The sequence below is a fragment of the Eublepharis macularius genome, chromosome 7 (genome assembly GCF_028583425.1).
Source record: "Eublepharis macularius isolate TG4126 chromosome 7, MPM_Emac_v1.0, whole genome shotgun sequence".
NCBI classification, from domain to species: domain Eukaryota; kingdom Metazoa; phylum Chordata; class Lepidosauria; order Squamata; family Eublepharidae; genus Eublepharis; species Eublepharis macularius.
This window is the reverse complement of record NC_072796.1, coordinates 11,729,202-11,748,197: the sequence shown is the minus strand read 5'-3', so window position 1 is coordinate 11,748,197 and position 18,996 is coordinate 11,729,202. Positions and strand designations below refer to the sequence as shown.

Below are 18,996 nucleotides of genomic sequence, written 5' to 3'. Positions count from 1 at the left end.
CTAACTCCAGGGTTTCTCCAGTCTAAGCCCATTGACTTTAATGATTGCTCTCTCTAAATATCTGAAAGGCTGTCATTTGGAGGAGGGCAAGGAGGTGTTCCAGTTGGCAGCAGAGGATAGGACCCGAAGCAATGGGCTTAAATTACATGCACAAAGGTACCTGCTGGATATTAGGAAAAACTTTTTCACGGTCAGAGTAGTTCAAAGGTGGAATCAGCTGCCTAGGGAGGTGGTGAGCTCCCCTTCCCTGGCAGTTTTCGAGAAGAGGCTGGATGAATATTTGTCAGGGATGCTTTAGGCTTGTCCTGCATTGGGCAGGGGGCTGGACTAGAAGGTCTCTATGGCCCCTTCCAACTCAGTGTGATTCTGTGACTGGAGTAACTCTGCTTAGTTAGGATTGCACTGTTGGTGTAGTTACAGGGCCAGTCAGTAGGACAAAGCGGTAAAGCTTTTCCTGGACTGTACTACTTCGTTGTTTGAGGGGGGCAGGTTTAAATGTTTGTTTTTGTTTAAAAACTGAATATGTTTTTAAAAACCCGCTGTGATAATAAGAGTAGTTAAGCGTAGTTATATTGTTTTGATTTTTAATGAAAGAATATTCAAACATGCCACCCTCCTTCTGCAGCCCGAGGTGGTACAATCCAGGAAGAACGTTACCTTTGGACTCGGCTGATTATGTAAACGCTAATCAAATGGGGTCCAATTTATTTACTATTCTGTACCTGTAAAGTGCTTCTGGAGCCCTAATGAGACATTTTGAGCCCTGTGTGATGCTGTGATTATGGGTAGAAACTTGTCCTGCCCAAATCCCACTGGCTTCACCCAAGGAGTTCTCCGTCTGCCGTAGACGCTAACACAGCCTGGTTTTCCTGCCCCCCAAACCCCTGCACATCTTTGGGGTTGAGAAGCACCCAGGTCTTCAAGACCCAGCAGTCTCTGCTCCTCCTTCAAGGGAGGTCTCCAGAATTCTCTTTTTGTGATCAGCAGATGATCCATACTGCAGGGCTGATCTTTTTCCACTGGAGCGCTCCGGTAGCGTTGCAGTGCATTCCTTTCAAAGGCAATAAGGTTGTTGTTCCACAAGGCTTTTTGCATGCTACCAATTTGGAACAAATGTGACAATCAGAGAATCTGGATCAACCCACAGAATCCAGATCCGGCAAAAGAAACCTGCATATCAAGGAAGAAGACATTCTTGGAGGATCGGTCCACCAGTGGCTTTCAGCAAAAGGCAGCCTCCAGTGTGCAATATCCTGGGGGAAACAACAAAGGAATGCTGCCTTATCTTGCTCTGTTTGGCAGGCTCCCAAGGGCGTCCAGTTGTCCACAGTTGAAGATAGCGCTGGGCTAAGTAGACCCTTGGTCTGATGCAGTAAAGGCAGTTCATCTGCTTGTAGCCGCATGCTAAATCCATCAGCTCAGCCTTCCCTTCATGATATCCATTGTAAACAATTTCAAATGCTTGAAACCCTCAAACCCCTTAAAAAAAATATTACACATACTGCCATTGGGGTTATATTTCTACCCAAAGACAAGATTCCATTGTATTGTGGTAGAAAAGGTCACACAGAAACAAAAATATGTGGTGGCAGAAAGCACTGGGTTTGACAATACAAAAACATCCAGCGTCTGAAGATAAATTTCCACATGAGGCAGAATGTATCCTTTGAGTGTCTGCGACCCTCCTCTTTTGAGCATTGAATAACTCACTAGTCCGGTGTCAGTCTTAGGGTGTCAGTCCCTGGCACTAAGATCCCCAAGTCCCTCACAGCAAGCAAGGAGGTGCATTGGTTGAAGAAACTTTATTTAGAGATCTATACAGTTCAGGTATGCACTCATAGGCAGAAGTTGGCAGAAGTAGTTATTCAAAACAATAGAACTACTGATATAGGGGGATGTTCCCGCCCCTTTGCATTCAGGCACAAAACCGAAAAAGTTACATGGGAACAAAGCAGTTTAGTCTAGATAAAGTACAGAGTGGAATCATTCCCTCCTGTGAAAAGATACAATTCAGTACACAGCTGCAGCTTTGGCCCAAGGCTACTCAGCAATGAAAGCGCGTATTTCTTAGGGATAACAAAGAGGCCACTTGCTCTCCTAAAAATTAGTATTAGCAATCTAGACACCTTCAGATGAATTATATAAAATGCATAAGCTACAGTATTGAACGTTGGAATTATAGCAGTATAAGATGGAGTGTAAGATATACAACACAATGATGGCATGGATGCTTATATCAGTCTCGGTATAAAATGTAAAATACAACAATGGTATGGGTGCCTGCAGAACACAATAATGGCATATGACACAACAACGGCATGGATGCAGAATACAACAATGGCATGGATGCTGGCATACATGATATCCTGTTCCTTTATAATGCTATAATTTCACTTTTCATTTTGAACAAACAAAACATGTGTGTTGATCTTCACGATATTAGCAAACTAACACAAACTGTTGTAAATTTCAAATAATATCATATAACAATTTGGTGTAGTGGTTAAGAGCGCGGGACTCTAATCTAGATTCCTCACTCCTCCACTTGAAGCCAGTTGAGTGACCCTGGGTCAGTCACAGCTCTCTCGGCCTTACCCACTTCACAGGGTGATTATTGTGGGGATAATAATAACATACTTTGTAAACTGCTCTGAGTGGGTGTTAAGTTGTCCTGAAGGGCAGTATATAAATTGAATGTTGTTGTTGTTATTATTGATACCTGTTTGCTTGTGGGGTTATTTTTCTACCCCAAAACATAAACATATTTTTTTGGTGGTGAGAGATACACAAGCTCTTTGGTTGTGCCGATCTGTTGACAATTTTAACACTTTGCTTCACTGCAAACATATTGCGGTGTTGTTTTTTGGTTATTACCAATGCAGAGCCAGTTTCCTCTGCATTCTGCCCCCCTCCAAAAACTGGGGTGCCATTATCTATCCCTTGTTAGACAGTCAAATGCATTTTAACTGTTGTGAATAGGAAGGCAGAATGGAATTATTTGGTTTGTTTTGATTAACGTGGTTACATACTATGGATGTTCTGTGGATAGAAAAGGTGCAACGTTGCTCGATTCCCATAACCATGGTAAACCCCAAAGCAGGTTCTCTGCTGTCTATGAAGGCCCATCGGTCCCTGCCTGTTTTTTTTTCAGGGGTCCCAGGCAACTGCTGAGTGAATGGGAAGGTGGGGAAAGATTCACTTTTGCTAGCCAGGTATCTCTAGGACACAGTCAATACTCTCCTCTCTGTCTTGAAAGACTATTACTTTTATGTTGTTTTCCAGTATGTCTAATTATGGGTGTCTGTTGTCTTCTTGAAAGCTAAAAATGTAGACTTACTGGTAGATATGGCAGATTTATTGGTTTCACCTCTGACCTCCAGCTTCATAACAAGAATTTTCCATTGCCAGTTTCCCTTTTATTGAGCGACTGTCAGGCATGAGCTTACCAAAGCCAGAGCAAAACATGGTTAGTCATAAACCACCTGGAAATGTTTTTCAGCAAATAATTGCATGAGGGGGGAATCCCCCCCCCGACATTCCAGGATATTCTCGATTATTGGGAGTTCTACTCCCTTTCTGGTGTAAAAAGGGAGCATTTAATCACTTTTTCTTCAATCTCAATTAATGCCCTCCCTTTGAACCGTCTTAAGACTCAAACAGAGCATATCCCTTAAAAGTTTATCGCATCCTGTCATTTGAGGGAGGGATTGGGGTCAGGGTATGTCTCAGGGCATGCATACCTGACCCCAACATTGCCCTCTAGGCTAGGATATCATAAGCTACTAGACTCAAGCCCAGTCTCCCCCGCCCCCTTTCCCCTTTGTCTTGCTTACACAATGTTCTTCAGGCTGGTTTTTGGCTTCTTGTAGGTGAGGGGGGGAGTACATACTAATATTTTAATATTAGATAAAATGATAGTTTGGATCCACTGTGCGGTTGCGAGAACGGAGAGACTTTCTGTCTACGGAGCACAATTTCCCCACCCCCTCCTTCCAGCTGCAGCCCCAAATGCTGCTTCTGGGGAATGGGGGGTTCTTAGAACAGCTGGGGAGGCATTAAAGATCTGCTGGAGGAGTGGGGGGAATCAGTAAAAATCACTCTTCTCCTGTGCATATGACAGGAATATGGATTTGAAGAAAGAGATTTTATATACCACTTCAGTGCCTTTCAGTATTACATGCCTTGCACCTTTTCTATGCTCAGGAGCCATTGTAGTATTCGTAATGCAACCTGCAAGAATATGACACTTGAAACAAGAAGACCAAAGAAGAATGTATGTAAAAACATGATAAAACTCTGTAAGAATTGAGGACTAAACAATATACTGCTTGTAGAGATGCACCTGTAGAAATGTCACACAAATGTTATATTATCCTATAGGATTCTAATAGGAATCAATACAAGAGAGCTTTTTGTAAAACTGATTAATGTAGCAAGCTAGGTCAGCCACTTTTAGCATTCTCTCTCTCAAGGCTGCAAAAGAGAGGAACAGGCACAAGGACAGAAAAGTGGAGGAACATTCCTTTCCACCCACAGAAGGTGTCCTTCCGAGAGGAACAGGCACAAGGACAAGATAAGGAACTGCAAATCTTGGAATTAAGTGGCTGACCTAGACTTGCGTCTTCCAATCAAACTAAACCTAGACACCTGTGTCAAGACTACAAGCCAATAAGATAGCAAATATTAGAATATTGTAATATTATTATAATTAACCTGAGGGTATAAATTGCTTTGCACTTCTGTTGTAGCTTTGATGAGCTTTGGACACAAGGAGACCATCTACTCCTGTGTAAAATTGCTCCTCCATTGTTTAATTAAACAATCTCTTTTGCTTCAATTCAGCAGGACTCTGTGGTGTGTCTCTCTCATCGTGATTGGCGAGAGGGACACCTAGGGCACAAGTTTGTGCATAACAGTTCTGCCTGATCTGCATTAATTACTTGAGGAGTCCACCAAATAAACAGAAATTCCTCCCTCTCTTCGAGGCATTTCACTGTCCTACTGTTGGGTCCTTGACCATCAAGTTTGATCTTACATGGAACAAGCAGGGACCCTGCCAGTTCTTGTGGGAGGACCTCATTTGTCCTGTATCCCCTCCCCCATTATTTCCTCTTACCATTCCCTGGAAGCCCCTGCAGCTTTCCCTTTTTCTGTTTTTCTTTCTCTTTTCCACCAACAGCTAACCTGCCTTCGTCTGCTCCCCCCCTTCATCTTTCCCCCATTCATTGACATCTTCTGTGCAGGCACACAAACCCTCCCTCCTACCCCGCTGTGTTCTTCCAGATGTGGGAATAGCAGCGGCACAGGAGAAACTGAGGGTGAGGGGGCGCCGTCACCGGATGTCGTGTCGGCGGGAAATCCCGCGCATGCGCATTCGGCAGACGAGTGCCCCCTGGTGGACTTTTGCTAGAAAAAGAATTCCGGTTGGCAGGCCTGCGCATGTGCAGTCCCATGTGTGCCTGCACAGAAAACGTCAATGAACAGCAGTTATGGTAAGCGCAACTCTGTTTTTTCTTTAACTTTCATGCAACTGTCCTCAGTCTTCCATGTCTCCTGACAGCTTTGTATGTTGTTTATTTATTTACCTTCTTCATGTATACCTTTCTCCCTGGAGACTCAAAGCATCCTCTCTTCCACTTTATCCTCACAACAACCCTGTGAGGTAAGTTAGGTTCGCAGTGTGTGACTGGCCCAAGGTCACATGGCAAGCCTCTATGGCAGAGTGGTGATTTAAACCTGAGTATCTCAGATGCTAGTCCAACTCTGGCTTATATACGGGGCGTACGTATATCAAACGGTTCAAGGCCCAGCGGAGACACTATAGATGAGTGTTTTTACTTCTCAAAACAACTTCCTGCAAACCAGTAGACCAGGGGTGGACAAAATGGTAAAACATGACCCACTCCGTTAGTGGACTACTAGACAATTCTCCTAGTGCCTGCTGGTTACTAGCATTCTTGCAAAGAGAGCTGGTCTGGATACAGTTAAGGTGTTACTTATTTTGCTACAGAATTTAAGAAGTGTTCTGATGGTCTACTTGCTCAGGACCACTTCACACACACAAGTCATCCCGTGTGTGCGCAGAGTTCCTGGCTATGGACTTTTGCTTTATAGATTTTAATGGGGAGAAGTAGAATACACCGGACTGAAATCAGCCTAACTCATGGCTGACTCCTAATAACATGGTCATTTTCCTGAATTTCTTTCATTAGCACTGGGGAAATTAGAATTATGTGGTATTGTCAGAATCTACAGAACAACTTTGGGGCTATCTATGAATAATTCTCATTCTTAGTTCCCTCTCCCTTTCTCTCTTGCTTCCCACCACCCACTTAACCAACTCCCCCCATTTTCAACCTTTGCTTGTAATCTCCGTATTTCTTTTCCATCTTTCTCATCCTTTTTTCAACCCAGGCTCATTGTAACCCCCTGTATACATCTCATCCCTCCACCACCTCACCCATTGCCCCTCCAGCCCCTCACATCCTCTCAGACTACCCCTGCCCCACCAATTGCCTACTGTTCTTCCAGCATTGTCAAGGCCTCGGCCTTTTTTTAGCCATTCCCCCCCCCCCCCGCGACATCTCCACCAAGGCCCTGCTGCAGAACATGATGAGGTGGTCATCTGCCAAGGTTGCTAAGGCAACCAAAATAGTGGTTGAACTCTTGCAAGAAACTGGGCCCAGTTTGGGTTGCCTCAGCAACCTCATCAGATACCCAACTGTCTGCCTAGCGTTCTGCCACAGGGCCTCAGCACAGGAAGCCACTTAGGGGAACTTGAGCCAGACAGCATGGGGTCTGCCCCACATTCCACCTCAGAACCTCTACAGCGAGGTCAGTGTCGCTGAGGCTCTGTGATGGACTTCGAGCAGGAGCTCTTGGCCTCTCACGGCATTTCTTGGGTGATAGAAATGTTCCAAAAAATCAGTGGTTCGAATGTCCCTTAGCCAATTCAAAGAAGAGACAGATACAGAGTCCTGTGAAAGAAGCGAAGTCTGCTACGTTTATTAAACGTGGAGGAATGTTAGTTACACGGAGAGTAAAAAGATCACTCGTGCACCACGCCCATCAAAGCTACAATAGCTGTGCAAGATGTTTTATACCCTTTGATTCATTTCAGTATTGGGGGGTCCCATTGGCTCAAGCCTAATTGTGACTCTCATTGGCTTTTCCCAGTGACCACCTCCAATGGTCCAGTGGTCCCTATTGGAAGGATAATTCTAGTCAGCATCACAATTACAGTATTTCCCAATTTGCATTTCTTATCACTTTAGTACATTGTTTTAATCTTTTCACGGTACATCTCTTTCCACTCTCATACTTTCCCATCCATAGGGCTCTCCCTATTTCCTGCACACCTGACAGTGTAACATTTTGCCAAGGGCGCCTAAGTGTCGCTTCAGCAACCTTGTACCATGTAGGAGGAGATTGCTCCCTCTCGGGTATTGACGGAGGGGAGCAATCTCCCTTCCTCTGGAATGTACAGAAAGTTACTTTCAGTACCCCGCATCTATTGCTGGGTACTTTTCACAGCCTTGGGAGAGTCAGTTAATTTGACTGACTTAAAGCAGGCTCATTCCTTTTACTGAGGGGTTTATTGCCCACTCCTCTATCTGAGGGCAGGTGTTTGGATCCTCCAGTACTCAATTGTTCTGTAGTTACATTTGATATGAGCAATTCAGGGAAAGATTTTCCTTATCAGTCTCTAAGCATGGCATAAGTATAATGAGTACAGGTGCATCTTTTTGCAGCAAGCTCGCTTGGTAAGCATATCTATTGCCCTGGGTTATTTCGCTGCAAGCAGCAACTTTACCTCAGCGTTCCCAGTGCCTAATATACATTCATGTGTCTTCAGAGTTAGTTCTCCGCCTAATGCATTAGTATATTACAATAGTACCTGAGAATAGCATAAAATTGCATAGGAACAGTAAAGGCACATAAAATGTTCCAATTAATCGAATCCTTGTATCGGGGTATGTAGAGCCTTCGCTTTCTTTCGTTCCAACCCGTGTTTCATTCGCTACGTAGGGGCCAGGACTTTGCTTTTAGATACATCAATCCTTATTAGGTCAGCCACTGTAAGCCAGCAGGTTTGATTTCTGACACAAATACTCTAGTTTGCCTCATAGGAACAGTTGATCCAAACCCATTTTCTGGTTGACGCTAGAACTCTGGCCATACAGTTGCCAACCTCCAGATGAGTCCTTGAGATCTCCCAGACTCACTAGTAATCTCCAGACTACAGAGATCAGTTCCCCAGGAGAAAATGGCGACTTGGGAAGGTGTACTGTATGGCACCACATCCCTGTCAAACTCTCTCCTCTCCCCAAACCCCATTTTCCACAGGACCCACCCCAAAGTTCCAGGAATTTCCCAACCTAGAATTGACAAACTCTATCTGGATGTATCTTTTGGTCTTAAAAATACAACGGGGGGAGGGGGATAAGGATTGGAGCTGTGCAGGGCTTTTTTTCAGCTGGAACGCGGTGGAACGGAGTTCTGGAACATCTTGAAAATGGTCACATGGCTGGTGGCCCCGCCCCCTGATCTCCAGACAGAGAGGAGTTGAGATTGCCCTCCGCACCGCACAGCGGTGCGGAGGGCAATCTCAACTCCCCTCTGTCTGGAGATCAGGGGGCGGGGCCACTAGCCATGTGACCATTTTCTCCAAGGGCAACCCACTGAGTTCCACCACCTCTTTTCCCGGAAAAAAAGCCCTGGAGCTGTGGCACTGGAGAAGGGGAGGATAACCCCCCCCTATGATATTTTCCCAATTGAAAATGCCCCCTACCAGCTCCTTTAAGCCCGACCTGGGGAGGGGGAGGGGGGAGCAGATTTCTGTAATCTTCCTGTCCTTTTTCCCTTCTGCAGCTTAAAGCAGTCTGGAGGCCATTCTCAATTGAGAAAATAGATGAGAAAAAGTAAACTCTCATTCTTGCCTGGATCGCAACCCTGAGAGATAACAGCTTCTCTACACTTCAATTATGTGTTGATGGCACTGATTACAGATCCACAAAGTCATTGGCAATTTTGGCCATAAATTAGTATACTCTCAAAACTACATACCAAGAGTAAAAAATAATAAAAAGCATGATTTAATTAAAAGTATATTTTAAAAGTAAGGCCAATAAAATGTTAGATAAAAACCAACAAATCGAAGGTAGGCTTTCTGATATAAAACCAAAAAGTTTTCACTTCCTTATCAGGAGAAATTGCCTGGTTGATTACCATGGGAAAAGGCCTACTCCATGTGTTTGGACTTTGTTGTAGTGGTTGAGAGTGGCAGGTCTCTAATTTGGAGAACTAGGTTTGATTCCCCACTCCTCCGCTTGAAGCCAGCTGGGTGACCTTGGGTCAGTCACAGCTCTCTCACCCCCACCCACCTCACAGGGTGATTGTTGTGAAGATAATAATATCACACTTTGTAAACCACTCTTAGTGGGCGTTAAGTTGTCCTGAAGGGCAGTATATAAATCAAATGTTGTTGTTGTTGCTTCTTTACGCTAAAACTTCCATATCCATAACCATTAAATAACTTCATTTACTGGGATCACGATCCACAGAAGTGCTATGCTTTGCTCTAGAAAAACCTGAGGTTGAAAACCCTAATAGGGTCTCTTCCCCTGTAATCAGCACTAACTTGAATAAATGGGAGCCCTCCCCAAAGGGCCTCAGAGTCTCCTTGCACAGGTGCCATTAATTTTAACAAGCGTAAGAATGTACCAAGAACCCCCTCCCCAGCATCCTGTTTCAAAGGCGGGCAGCCAAAAGCCCCCAGGAAGTACATGTCATTTCACAGGTATCCCACTTCTGAGCATCATCATGGTTAACAGCTGTTGCAGGATATGGTGTGGGTGGTGTGCACCCAAGAGTGCTCAAAGAACTTTCCAAAGAACTTGCAGAGCCTCTGTCCATCCTCTTCAAGGCCTCCTGGAGGACTGGGGATGTGCCACAAGATTGGAGAAGAGCGAATGTTATCCCAGTCTTTAAGAAAGGGAAGAAGGATGACCGAGGAAACTACAGCCCGGTCAATCTGACTTCTGTTGCTGGGAAGATAGTAGAGCAGTTTTAAAAGGGATCGATCTGTAAGCATCTGAGGGACTGCTTAGTGGACCGGGGAGGTCAACATGGTTTTGATCCCAACAGATCTTGTCAGACCAACCTGATTTCCTTCTTTGATCGAGTGACAAGCTTACTGGATTGTGGGAACTCTGTTGACGTAATTTACCTGGATTTCAGTAAAGCTTTTGTTAAGGTTCCCCATGATATTCTAATGGGTAAAATGGAAAACTGCGGACTGGACTATAGGACAGTTCAGTGGATAGGGAACTAGTTAGAGGACTGCACCCAAAGAGTGGTGGTCAGCGGCGTTTCATCAGATTGGAGGGAGGTGTCCAGTAGGGGTGCCACAGGGCTCGGTTTGGGGCCTGTTACTTTTCAATATTTTTACTAATGATCTGGATGAAGGGGTAAATGGGCTACTCATTCAATTTACTGATGATACCAAATTGGGAGGAATGGCAAACACCCAAGAAGATAGAGTTAAAATTCCACAAGACCTGAATACTCTGGAGAAGTGGGCGGTTGTGAACAGGATGCAATTCAACATAGATAAGTGCACAGTATTCCATCTGGGCCACAAAAATGTGAAGCACAAATACAGGATGGGGGATACACTCCTGGGTAGTAGTGTATGCGAAAGAGATCTTGGAGTAAGAGTGGACTGTAAACTAAATATGAGCAGTCAGTGTGATGCGGTGGCAAAAAAGGCAAACTCAGTCTTGGGTTGTATAAGGGCCATCAAAATCGCAGGAAGTCATAGTCTCTCTCTATACTGCCTTTTTCCCCACAGTTCTGCTGTATTGATCATAACCTGAAGTTGAAAACTTGCACAGAGTGTAAAAAGCTAGGCTAGAATATCCCCCCTGCCCCAGCCCTGAGATGTGCTAATTTATTTTTTTTTTGGCAGGGAATTTTTTTGCACAACAAGTATTCAAACTGCTTCATTTTGAAGTGGCATAGCCTATTCTTCCACCATGGATTTCTGACATCTAAACTGGCTGATATGTCAAGGTAGCCCATCAGGAATTACAATTTGGGACCCTTAAACAACACTCCCTTCACTGAAACAGAGGGATGGAAAGCGCTTTAAAGATTTTCATGAAACAAGTCCCCTCCCACACTTCTTTTCTACCAGGGGCAGACTGGCTATTTAATTTACAGGGAAATTGCCCAGTGGGCTGTGGCCCTTGGTGGATAGAAGCAAGCAAAGCCAAATTCGAGCAACTCATGGGTCACTGGGCTTAGACCCTTCTTTGGTAATGCCTCAGGCACCACTTAGCTTAACTTGTTCCAGGGCTGTTTTTCCCTTTCCAGTCCACTGCTGCATCCCATCTTTGCCTTGCTCCTGCGCCCCACACACAGCATCCCTTTAGGAGAAGGTGCCCCCAGACTCATGGTCATTCTCCTTTAAGCTATTGCTACTGTCTAGCCTGGGTTTTCCTTAGAGAGCCGCATTGTTTCATTTTGGGCTTTGGCATGTTGCACGAGGCAGTCTGGGGTGAAGGAGAGCAAGAGGACACACACGTCTTCCGGCATCTTTTCAATCACGGGCTGTCTTTTGCATGAAGACTCTCATTTAGGGGAGGGCAACACCCCTCCCCAACAACTCAGCCCAGATGCCTGCTGAAGAATGGAATGATGAATCACTCTGTTTTCCTTGCCAACATCCATAACGGTTCCTTGCATTTTTTAAAAATGTCCATCTTCTGAGTGACGGTTCTTGACATTAAGAATTCAGAGGTTGAAGACAACAAGGTAGGATATTCTGCCGCTGCTCTGCCCCGGCTTCTTGTAACGGCATCAGGTAGTTTTTAGAAACTGTTTTAAGGGTGTTGGCTTGTTATTGGCAGCTGGTGAGTGGCTTTGTTTTTAATGGTTGCGTTTTAATGGTTTTGTTTTTATCATCTTAATTGTAAAATGTCTCCAGCAAGAGGCAACATACAACTTTTATAAAATAAATAAAGTGAAAGAATACTTCCCCCCCCCCCCCAATGCTCTCATAGGTCCTAGCTTCAGGCAGGGAGATGCCAATTTTGCCAGACCTCAGAAGCTAAGCAGAGTCAGCCCTGGTTAGTACTCGGTTGGGAGATCACCGAGGAAGTCCAGGGTTGCTGCACAGAGGCAGGCAATGGCAAACCACCTCTGTTTGTCTCTTGCCTTGAAAACCCCAGCAGGGGTCACCAAGTGGGCTGCAACCTGATGGCACTTTACACACTCACACACACATACCCAACACTCTCCCCTCCTCTTGAAACAAGAACCTAATTGTGGAAGGGGGAAGAACGGGAGGCTATGCTGGCTTCTCCAGGCATGGATAGAACAGTGATAGCGTGTAGAGGAGAGGACAGAATATGTGTGCGCGTGCGTGAGTGTGTGAGAGAGAGTAAGTTGGGGGTTAACAGAAAAGGGAAAGAAATTATTAATAGCATAGAAACATAGAAAAGAGCAAGAGTCTCCTTCTCACTTCTTCAGATGTGACTCACAAAAGCTCCTACCCTACCCCAAATGTTGTTAGCCTTATAGGTGCTACTGAACTCTTGCTCTTTTCTGCTGCTACAGACAGACTAACACGGCTACCCATCTTGATCTAGAGAAACATACAGATCTTAAAAACGTGGCAGGCTGAAACAAAAAAGCCTGTCTGAAGAGAAATCTTAACTTTATTGAATATGTTGTGGCTGTCCCCCTGGGATGGTAAAATGCTGCCATGCCCTCTTTTCCACAAAGTTACTGAGTCTTGTCAGGCCATTTCACACTTACAGGTGAAAGAAGCACCTAGGTGATATACAGGGCTTTTTTTTCTGGGAAAAGAGGTGGTGGAACTCAGTGGGTTGCCCTCGGAGAAAATGGTCACATGGCCGGTGGCCCCGCCCCCTGATCTCCAGACAGAGGGGAGTTGAGATTGCCCTCTGCGCCGCTGAGAGGAGAGCATTCTCAACTCCCCTCTGTCTGGAGATCAGGGGGCGGGGCCACCAGCCATGTGACCATTTTCAAGATGTTCCGGAACTCCGTTCCACCACGTTCCCGCTGAAAAAAAGCCCTGGTGATATATAAATGGCAGTGTAAGTGTACAACTTGTGAAACTGAACTCACAAGGCCACTTAAGGTGCCTTCTCTACATTAAATGAGACACATTTTTTTCCTGATACTTATGAAGCTGAAAGCACAAAACGTTACTGCTTTGGTATTCTGCATGCACTCTCCCCAGGAAAGCGATAACCGTCTCTTGAGGTTTTTGTACAAACTGGCAACAGAAAGGTGAACATTCAACATAGAGCGGAACTACAAGTGACAAAAGGCACAGATTGGACACTTGTCTGCTTCCCTCAAGTTTTGATGGGAAATGTAGGCAGCTTCGTGGAATGTTAGACAAGTGACAGTTGAAAAGTCCATTGGACAGCCGTCAGAGAGCCAAGCTGCAAGACCAGGATGCCTACATTCCCCATCAAAACTTGAGGGAAGCTGACAAGTGTCCAACCTGTGCCTTTTGTCACTTGTGGTTCCGCTCATAGATGCCAGTTGATGTTTCTAGAACCTTGAGTGCAGTCTTGATTGACCCCCCCCCCTTGTCATATTTATCAGATTTCTTTGCAAAGGCTGTTTCTTTATATTGTTCTATTCTGTGTTTCAATCTGGTCTGAATTCACAGCAGATTTTCTAACCGGTCCTCTGAAATTGGCTGTGCCTTGGTAGGTGGGATGTCACACTGACCTTTGCGACTGAAATTTTGGGATGCTGAATTCCAATTTTCTTCTTCTGACTTCTTTCAATGCAGGGCCGCATCTGCAGAAAAGCTGGGAAGTCAAAAAAGTCCTTCAGCCGTAAAGAAGCCGAAGCAACGTTTAAGAGTTTGGTGAAGACCCACGAAAAATATGGGTGGGTCACTCCTCCGGTGTCCGACGGCTGATGCTGCTTGTGACCTGTCCATCAGACGCTAAATGAGACACCAACAAAAAATGAAGTACTCTGACATCTCCTCAATGCGCATACCACACATTCATCCTTTTTCTACTTCAGCTTCTGTTAGAGATCATGAATGTCATGGAGACGTCCAAATTATTTATGAACGGATCTGTTTACAGGGGAGGGGGCGGGAGGGAAATGCTGTATAAGATTATATTTTGAAACTGGCAAAAACGATCGGATTGATTATCTTCGAAGTCACTTTAGAGCAGATGTTGCGATTGTATCGCCTGCCCCTTCTCCATCCAAGCTCCGCTGTCGTCGCCACCGCTTCTTTCTCTGGCCCAGCAGCACCAACCAGCAGTCCCGGAAATTCCATCCGCTGTTGCTCCATCCATTTGTATGTTTAAAAAAATGAAGCTGTTAATATTTAAATATGGAAGCAAGTGCATTGCAGATTCATGGTTGCTGTGCTGTTTTTAAAATCTATGTTTCTGAGCAGGTCAACCTAACTTTGAAGATGTGTTTCTTTTGTGTGGAGCTGTGGTCTGCCGTGGCTGAATTTCAGGCCCCATTTGTGCTCTGTGATATGACCGTTGATTTCCTCAAAAACAAAATACCAGGATTCTAGCAAAGACCCAAGCTCTAGTGTTGGAAACGGGAAAAAAGCATGCGTTGGTCAAAATTGTGCTAGCTCCGGTGATAATGTAGTGTGTGGTTGCACAGTGCAAAAAAGCATGATCACGGGGAGGTCAAAATGGTTTGGGACGCAGATCCACCTGATCCAAGAGGACAGCAAGGGGTTGGTGGCCCAGATAACTTCTATCTTCCTAGTAGGACAAGGTACTTAAAGAACTCCATATTTACCTTTCCACCTCTGCAACAGCCAAACAAAATAAAATGAGACTAAATACAGAAGAACTAAACTTATGGTACTCAAATTTTTTAAAAATGATGTACCAGTTACAAAAGCTAAGTCAGATTTTTAAGAACTAAGGCATTTCTATGACTATTTGCATGCCTTGATTCTCCCCCCACCCCAACATAATAGAGACGTTATGTCCTTTCAGCCCCAATGTCAGAGAGAATCGACTAATATATAAAGGCCCAGCAGGGTCATTAATGAGTCATGTTCCCCCTTCTACTAAATGAGTTTTGAAGACTTCATACAGCGTTCCTAAGAACATGAAGGATGAGCTTGGAAATGTGAAACCTAACTGTGTTGGACACATTCTGAATAAAATCAACCAAACCATTTGTTTGCCTTTCCGGTCATTCTTTTGAAGAACTACCACAAAAAAACTAGAAATGTTACAGTTACGTTATGACTAGAGGTGGGAATGAACCAAAATACAAACCAAAGTTCGTCACGAACTGGACCGTTTTTTGGTTCACAAACCAGCAGTTCATCAGAGGGCATTTCTGATGAACTACAACTATTTTTAGGCCAGTTTGTTTGGTTCGTTTTTCGATTTGTCACTGAATACAGCCTGGTGCCGATCAATCAGTTTCCTAGGCAACGGAGGGATGGGCTTTCTGCAGATCTTCTACTGCTACGGAAGTGACGTATTAACAAACCGGTTTGCAAACTGGGCAATTTCATGCTGGTTCATGTTCATGAAACGCTACGAACTGCAATGAATCACCATTTTCCCGGTTTGTGCCCATCTATAATTATGACTACAATTGGCAAACATGCTGGAACATGTTTAAATGCAATGACAAGGTAGAGCACATCTTAAGCACGACTCCCCCCCTCCCAAGAGATCCATAGGGCTTGTGTAGGATTGTGTGTTTAAGACCGAGGCCAGAGTTTACCAAGCAGTTTTCCATCATGCACAAGTGCAAGATCAAGCTTCAGATACATGGGGATATGTGTGAGAAAGATTCCATGGGTGGATTGGCCATTAAGGCCACCTGGAAAAGTCAGTGGGACTGATGGCCCGAGGGACATCGCCCCCCTCAGGGGTCACCTTGACCCAACTAAGGGGCAAGTCTTGATCCTTGGAGTTATTGCTGCATTAAGCCAGCAGCCTTCTCGCCATGCAGGAGAGGTGAGGAGCAGCCGCTGCAAGCAAGCCAGCTGCACCAGACCCTTGTAGACCAGGCGAGCAACCTCCATCATGACCAAGTGGGCTTTTCCTTCTTTCCCCTTCTCCATCAAGGGTGGATGGGGCTGGGGGTGTGCCAGGGGCAGGGCCCTATCCAAGACTGTTTTGGCTTCCCAGTCTGCCCGTCACCACATGCACATGTAGAATTTGATTTGCTGTTATTGTCACCACTGCCAAAGGGAAGCCACTGGTCAATTTTAAACACGGTTTGAGAGCCAGTTTGGTGTAGCAGTTAAGAGCCGGAACTCTAATCTGGAGAGGCAGGTTTGATTCCCCACTCCTCTACTTGAAGCCAGCTGGGTGACCTTGGGCTAGTCACAGCTCTCTGGAGCTCTCTCAGCCCTGCCCACCTCACGGTGTTTTTTTGCAGGGATAATAATGACATACTTTGTAAATCGCTCTGAGTGGGCATTAAGTTGTCCTGAAGGGTGGTATATAAATCGAATGTTGTTGTTATTATTCACCAGCTAGTAGAGCACAGCTATGATTACGAGCAACCAAAATTCCAGGTGAACTTTTAGTTCTCTCCTTTTCATCCTAGACCAAAGTCCTGGGCCGATTCCACACGGCTTACCTGAAGCCAGGACGTGGCGCAACGTTGCGGATCATGCCGGGGAAAACGCGAAAGATCGTGTTTTCTCGCGCAAGTTTTGCGCAACGTCGCTTAAAACTTGAGCGAGAAAATGCGATCTTTCGCATTTTCCCCGGCATGATCTGCAACGTTGCGCCACGTCCCGGCTTCAGGTAAGCCGTGTGGAATCGGCCCTGGTTGCATTTGAACATGATGCACAGAAAAGGGAGGAGGGAAGAATTCAATGAACTACAGATCAGACAGAATTGCTTGCTAGTTTAATTCAAATTGATCCACAATGAGGAGAGAGAAAGGCCTGATTTAAAAGGCACCTCAAGTCTGTAACCTCTTTTCAGTGTACTTGTTTAGCCGTGGAGCTTGTGACAGTAGTAAGTAGGGTTTCTCTGAGAGTGCACATAGAGCATTATTTTTTGTGCTGGATAAGCAGACCCTATCCCCTGGATCAGAAAAGGAATTTTAAAAACGGTTCTGCACCTCTATTTAGAAGTTAGCCACTGGTGGAAACAAACATTTCAGACCAAAATTCTAAATCAGCACTTTTATTACTATTAGAGATGGGCATGAACTGGGCAAATGATGGTTCATTGTGGTTCATGGTTCATCGCAGTTCAACAAACCGCAAACCGGATCATTTGATTCTTGAATACGTCACTTCCAGGGCAGCAGCAGGTCTGCAGAAAGCCCATCCCCCCCCCTTGCCTAGGAAACTGATTGATCGGTGCTAGGCTGTCTGCAGAGACGAACCAAAAAATGACCCAGCCTAAAAACCCTTGCGGTTCATCAGAAATGCCCTCTGACAAACTGCAAGTTTGCAAACCAAAAAAAAGCCCGGTTCATGACAAACTTTGGTTTGTATTTTGGTTCATGCCCAACTCTAGTTACTATTTTATATTGAAATCTGCATAATTGCAACCTGCAGACATACAAACAGCCAAGTCTAACATACCTTTCTCTGGTTGCCGCTAAAGGGTCTTTGTCCACATGTGACAAGAGAAGTGTTTAATGCTTTGCATTGGTGTGCCCGTGTGCATTGTTCCAGCACATTAAGGCATCATGTGGCGGCTGCATATGTAATACAGTGCATGCAAACATATTCTGAAGCCTGTGTGTGCATTAATGAAAACACTTTGTGCTTGTTCAGAGGGTGCTTCATTTTTAGGTCGCTGAAGAGCTTCATTCCCCTGAAGAAGGAACATTATACATTCTTAACAATCCTCAGCAAGGTGGCATATGTTGGCACTCCTGAAGTGAAACACAGAAACTGTAGCAAGCACTTCTCTTCGTTAACTCAGGCCCTTTTCACACACTGTCGTGCAAATCTCGCACGAGAAAACGCAATTTTCCACGTTTGTAGCACAATGTTCCATGTTGTGAGTCCCGGTAAGCAGTGTGAAAAGTCAGTGATCTTTCTTTCACAAAAACATGCAGACAAAGCATATCTTATTTTACTGAAAGAATCGCCACCTGCACCTAAAAGACAAATGTTCGTGCCATGCTACATCAGAGGACCACAAGTGCACAGACACGGGCTGGCAAAGGAGAGGACAAAATGGGACTTTCAAACCAATGTAACTCAAGCTTTGTGATGTAGTGTATTTCTACTCACCCAGTGGCTTTGGGATGTAATAGGACATAACACTCGTGCACAGGGCTTTTTTTCTGGGGAAAGAGGTGGTGGAACTCAGTGGGTTGCCCTCGGAGAAAATGGTCACATGGCTGGTGGCCCTGCCCCCGATCTCCAGACAGAGGGGAGTTGAGATTGCCCTCCACGCCGCTGAGCGGCGCCGAGGGCATTCTCAACTCCCCTCTGTCTGGAGATCGGGGGGTGGGGCCACCAGCCATGTGACCATTCTCAAGAGGTTCCGGAACTCCGTTCCCCCGCGTTCCTGCTGAAAAAAAGCCCTGCTCGTGCATACAGAGGGTTGGGGGTTTTTTTTAACCGATTGAGTCAGGAAATATTATTCAGGCAGAGAATAGTAGCTTCCTCGACAACACAAATGCCAAGCTTCTCCCTCTCTCCATCTGTTACTTAAAAGCATTTTGTGCTGCAATTTATCAGAACTCTTGTCAGGAGCAATGAGGAAAAGAAGAGTAAATCACTGGATCAATAGCAACTCAGCCATATATCCACTGCCCTCAGTTCCTGTTTCATGAGTTTTCAGCAAGTGGATCTCGGAATCTGAGCTGATGTTTTAAAGATTTTAAGAATAGGGTAGAGAAAGAAGGGAAGAGGGGACAGAGAAAGAGGGCTGACCTATATGGTTGGAAAAAAATAGATGTAGGTCGCATGTTGGGGGTTCACAATAAGCTCTTATTCTGAACAAAGTT

The 18,996-nt window shown here is 45.1% G+C and overlaps 1 protein-coding gene across 1 annotated transcript in view; it reads left to right on the top strand.

The window, feature by feature from the left end:
- UBE2QL1 (ubiquitin conjugating enzyme E2 Q family like 1) overlaps nt 1-15,208 on the top strand; it is a 38,992-nt gene extending 23,784 nt beyond the window's left edge. The window contains exon 2 of the mRNA XM_054985347.1: nt 13,838-15,208. Coding sequence (XP_054841322.1) covers nt 13,838-13,969 — 132 coding nt within the window. The 3' untranslated portion in view covers nt 13,970-15,208. The remainder of the gene's footprint in view (nt 1-13,837) is intronic.
- Nucleotides 15,209-18,996: the final 3,788 nt, after the last annotated feature.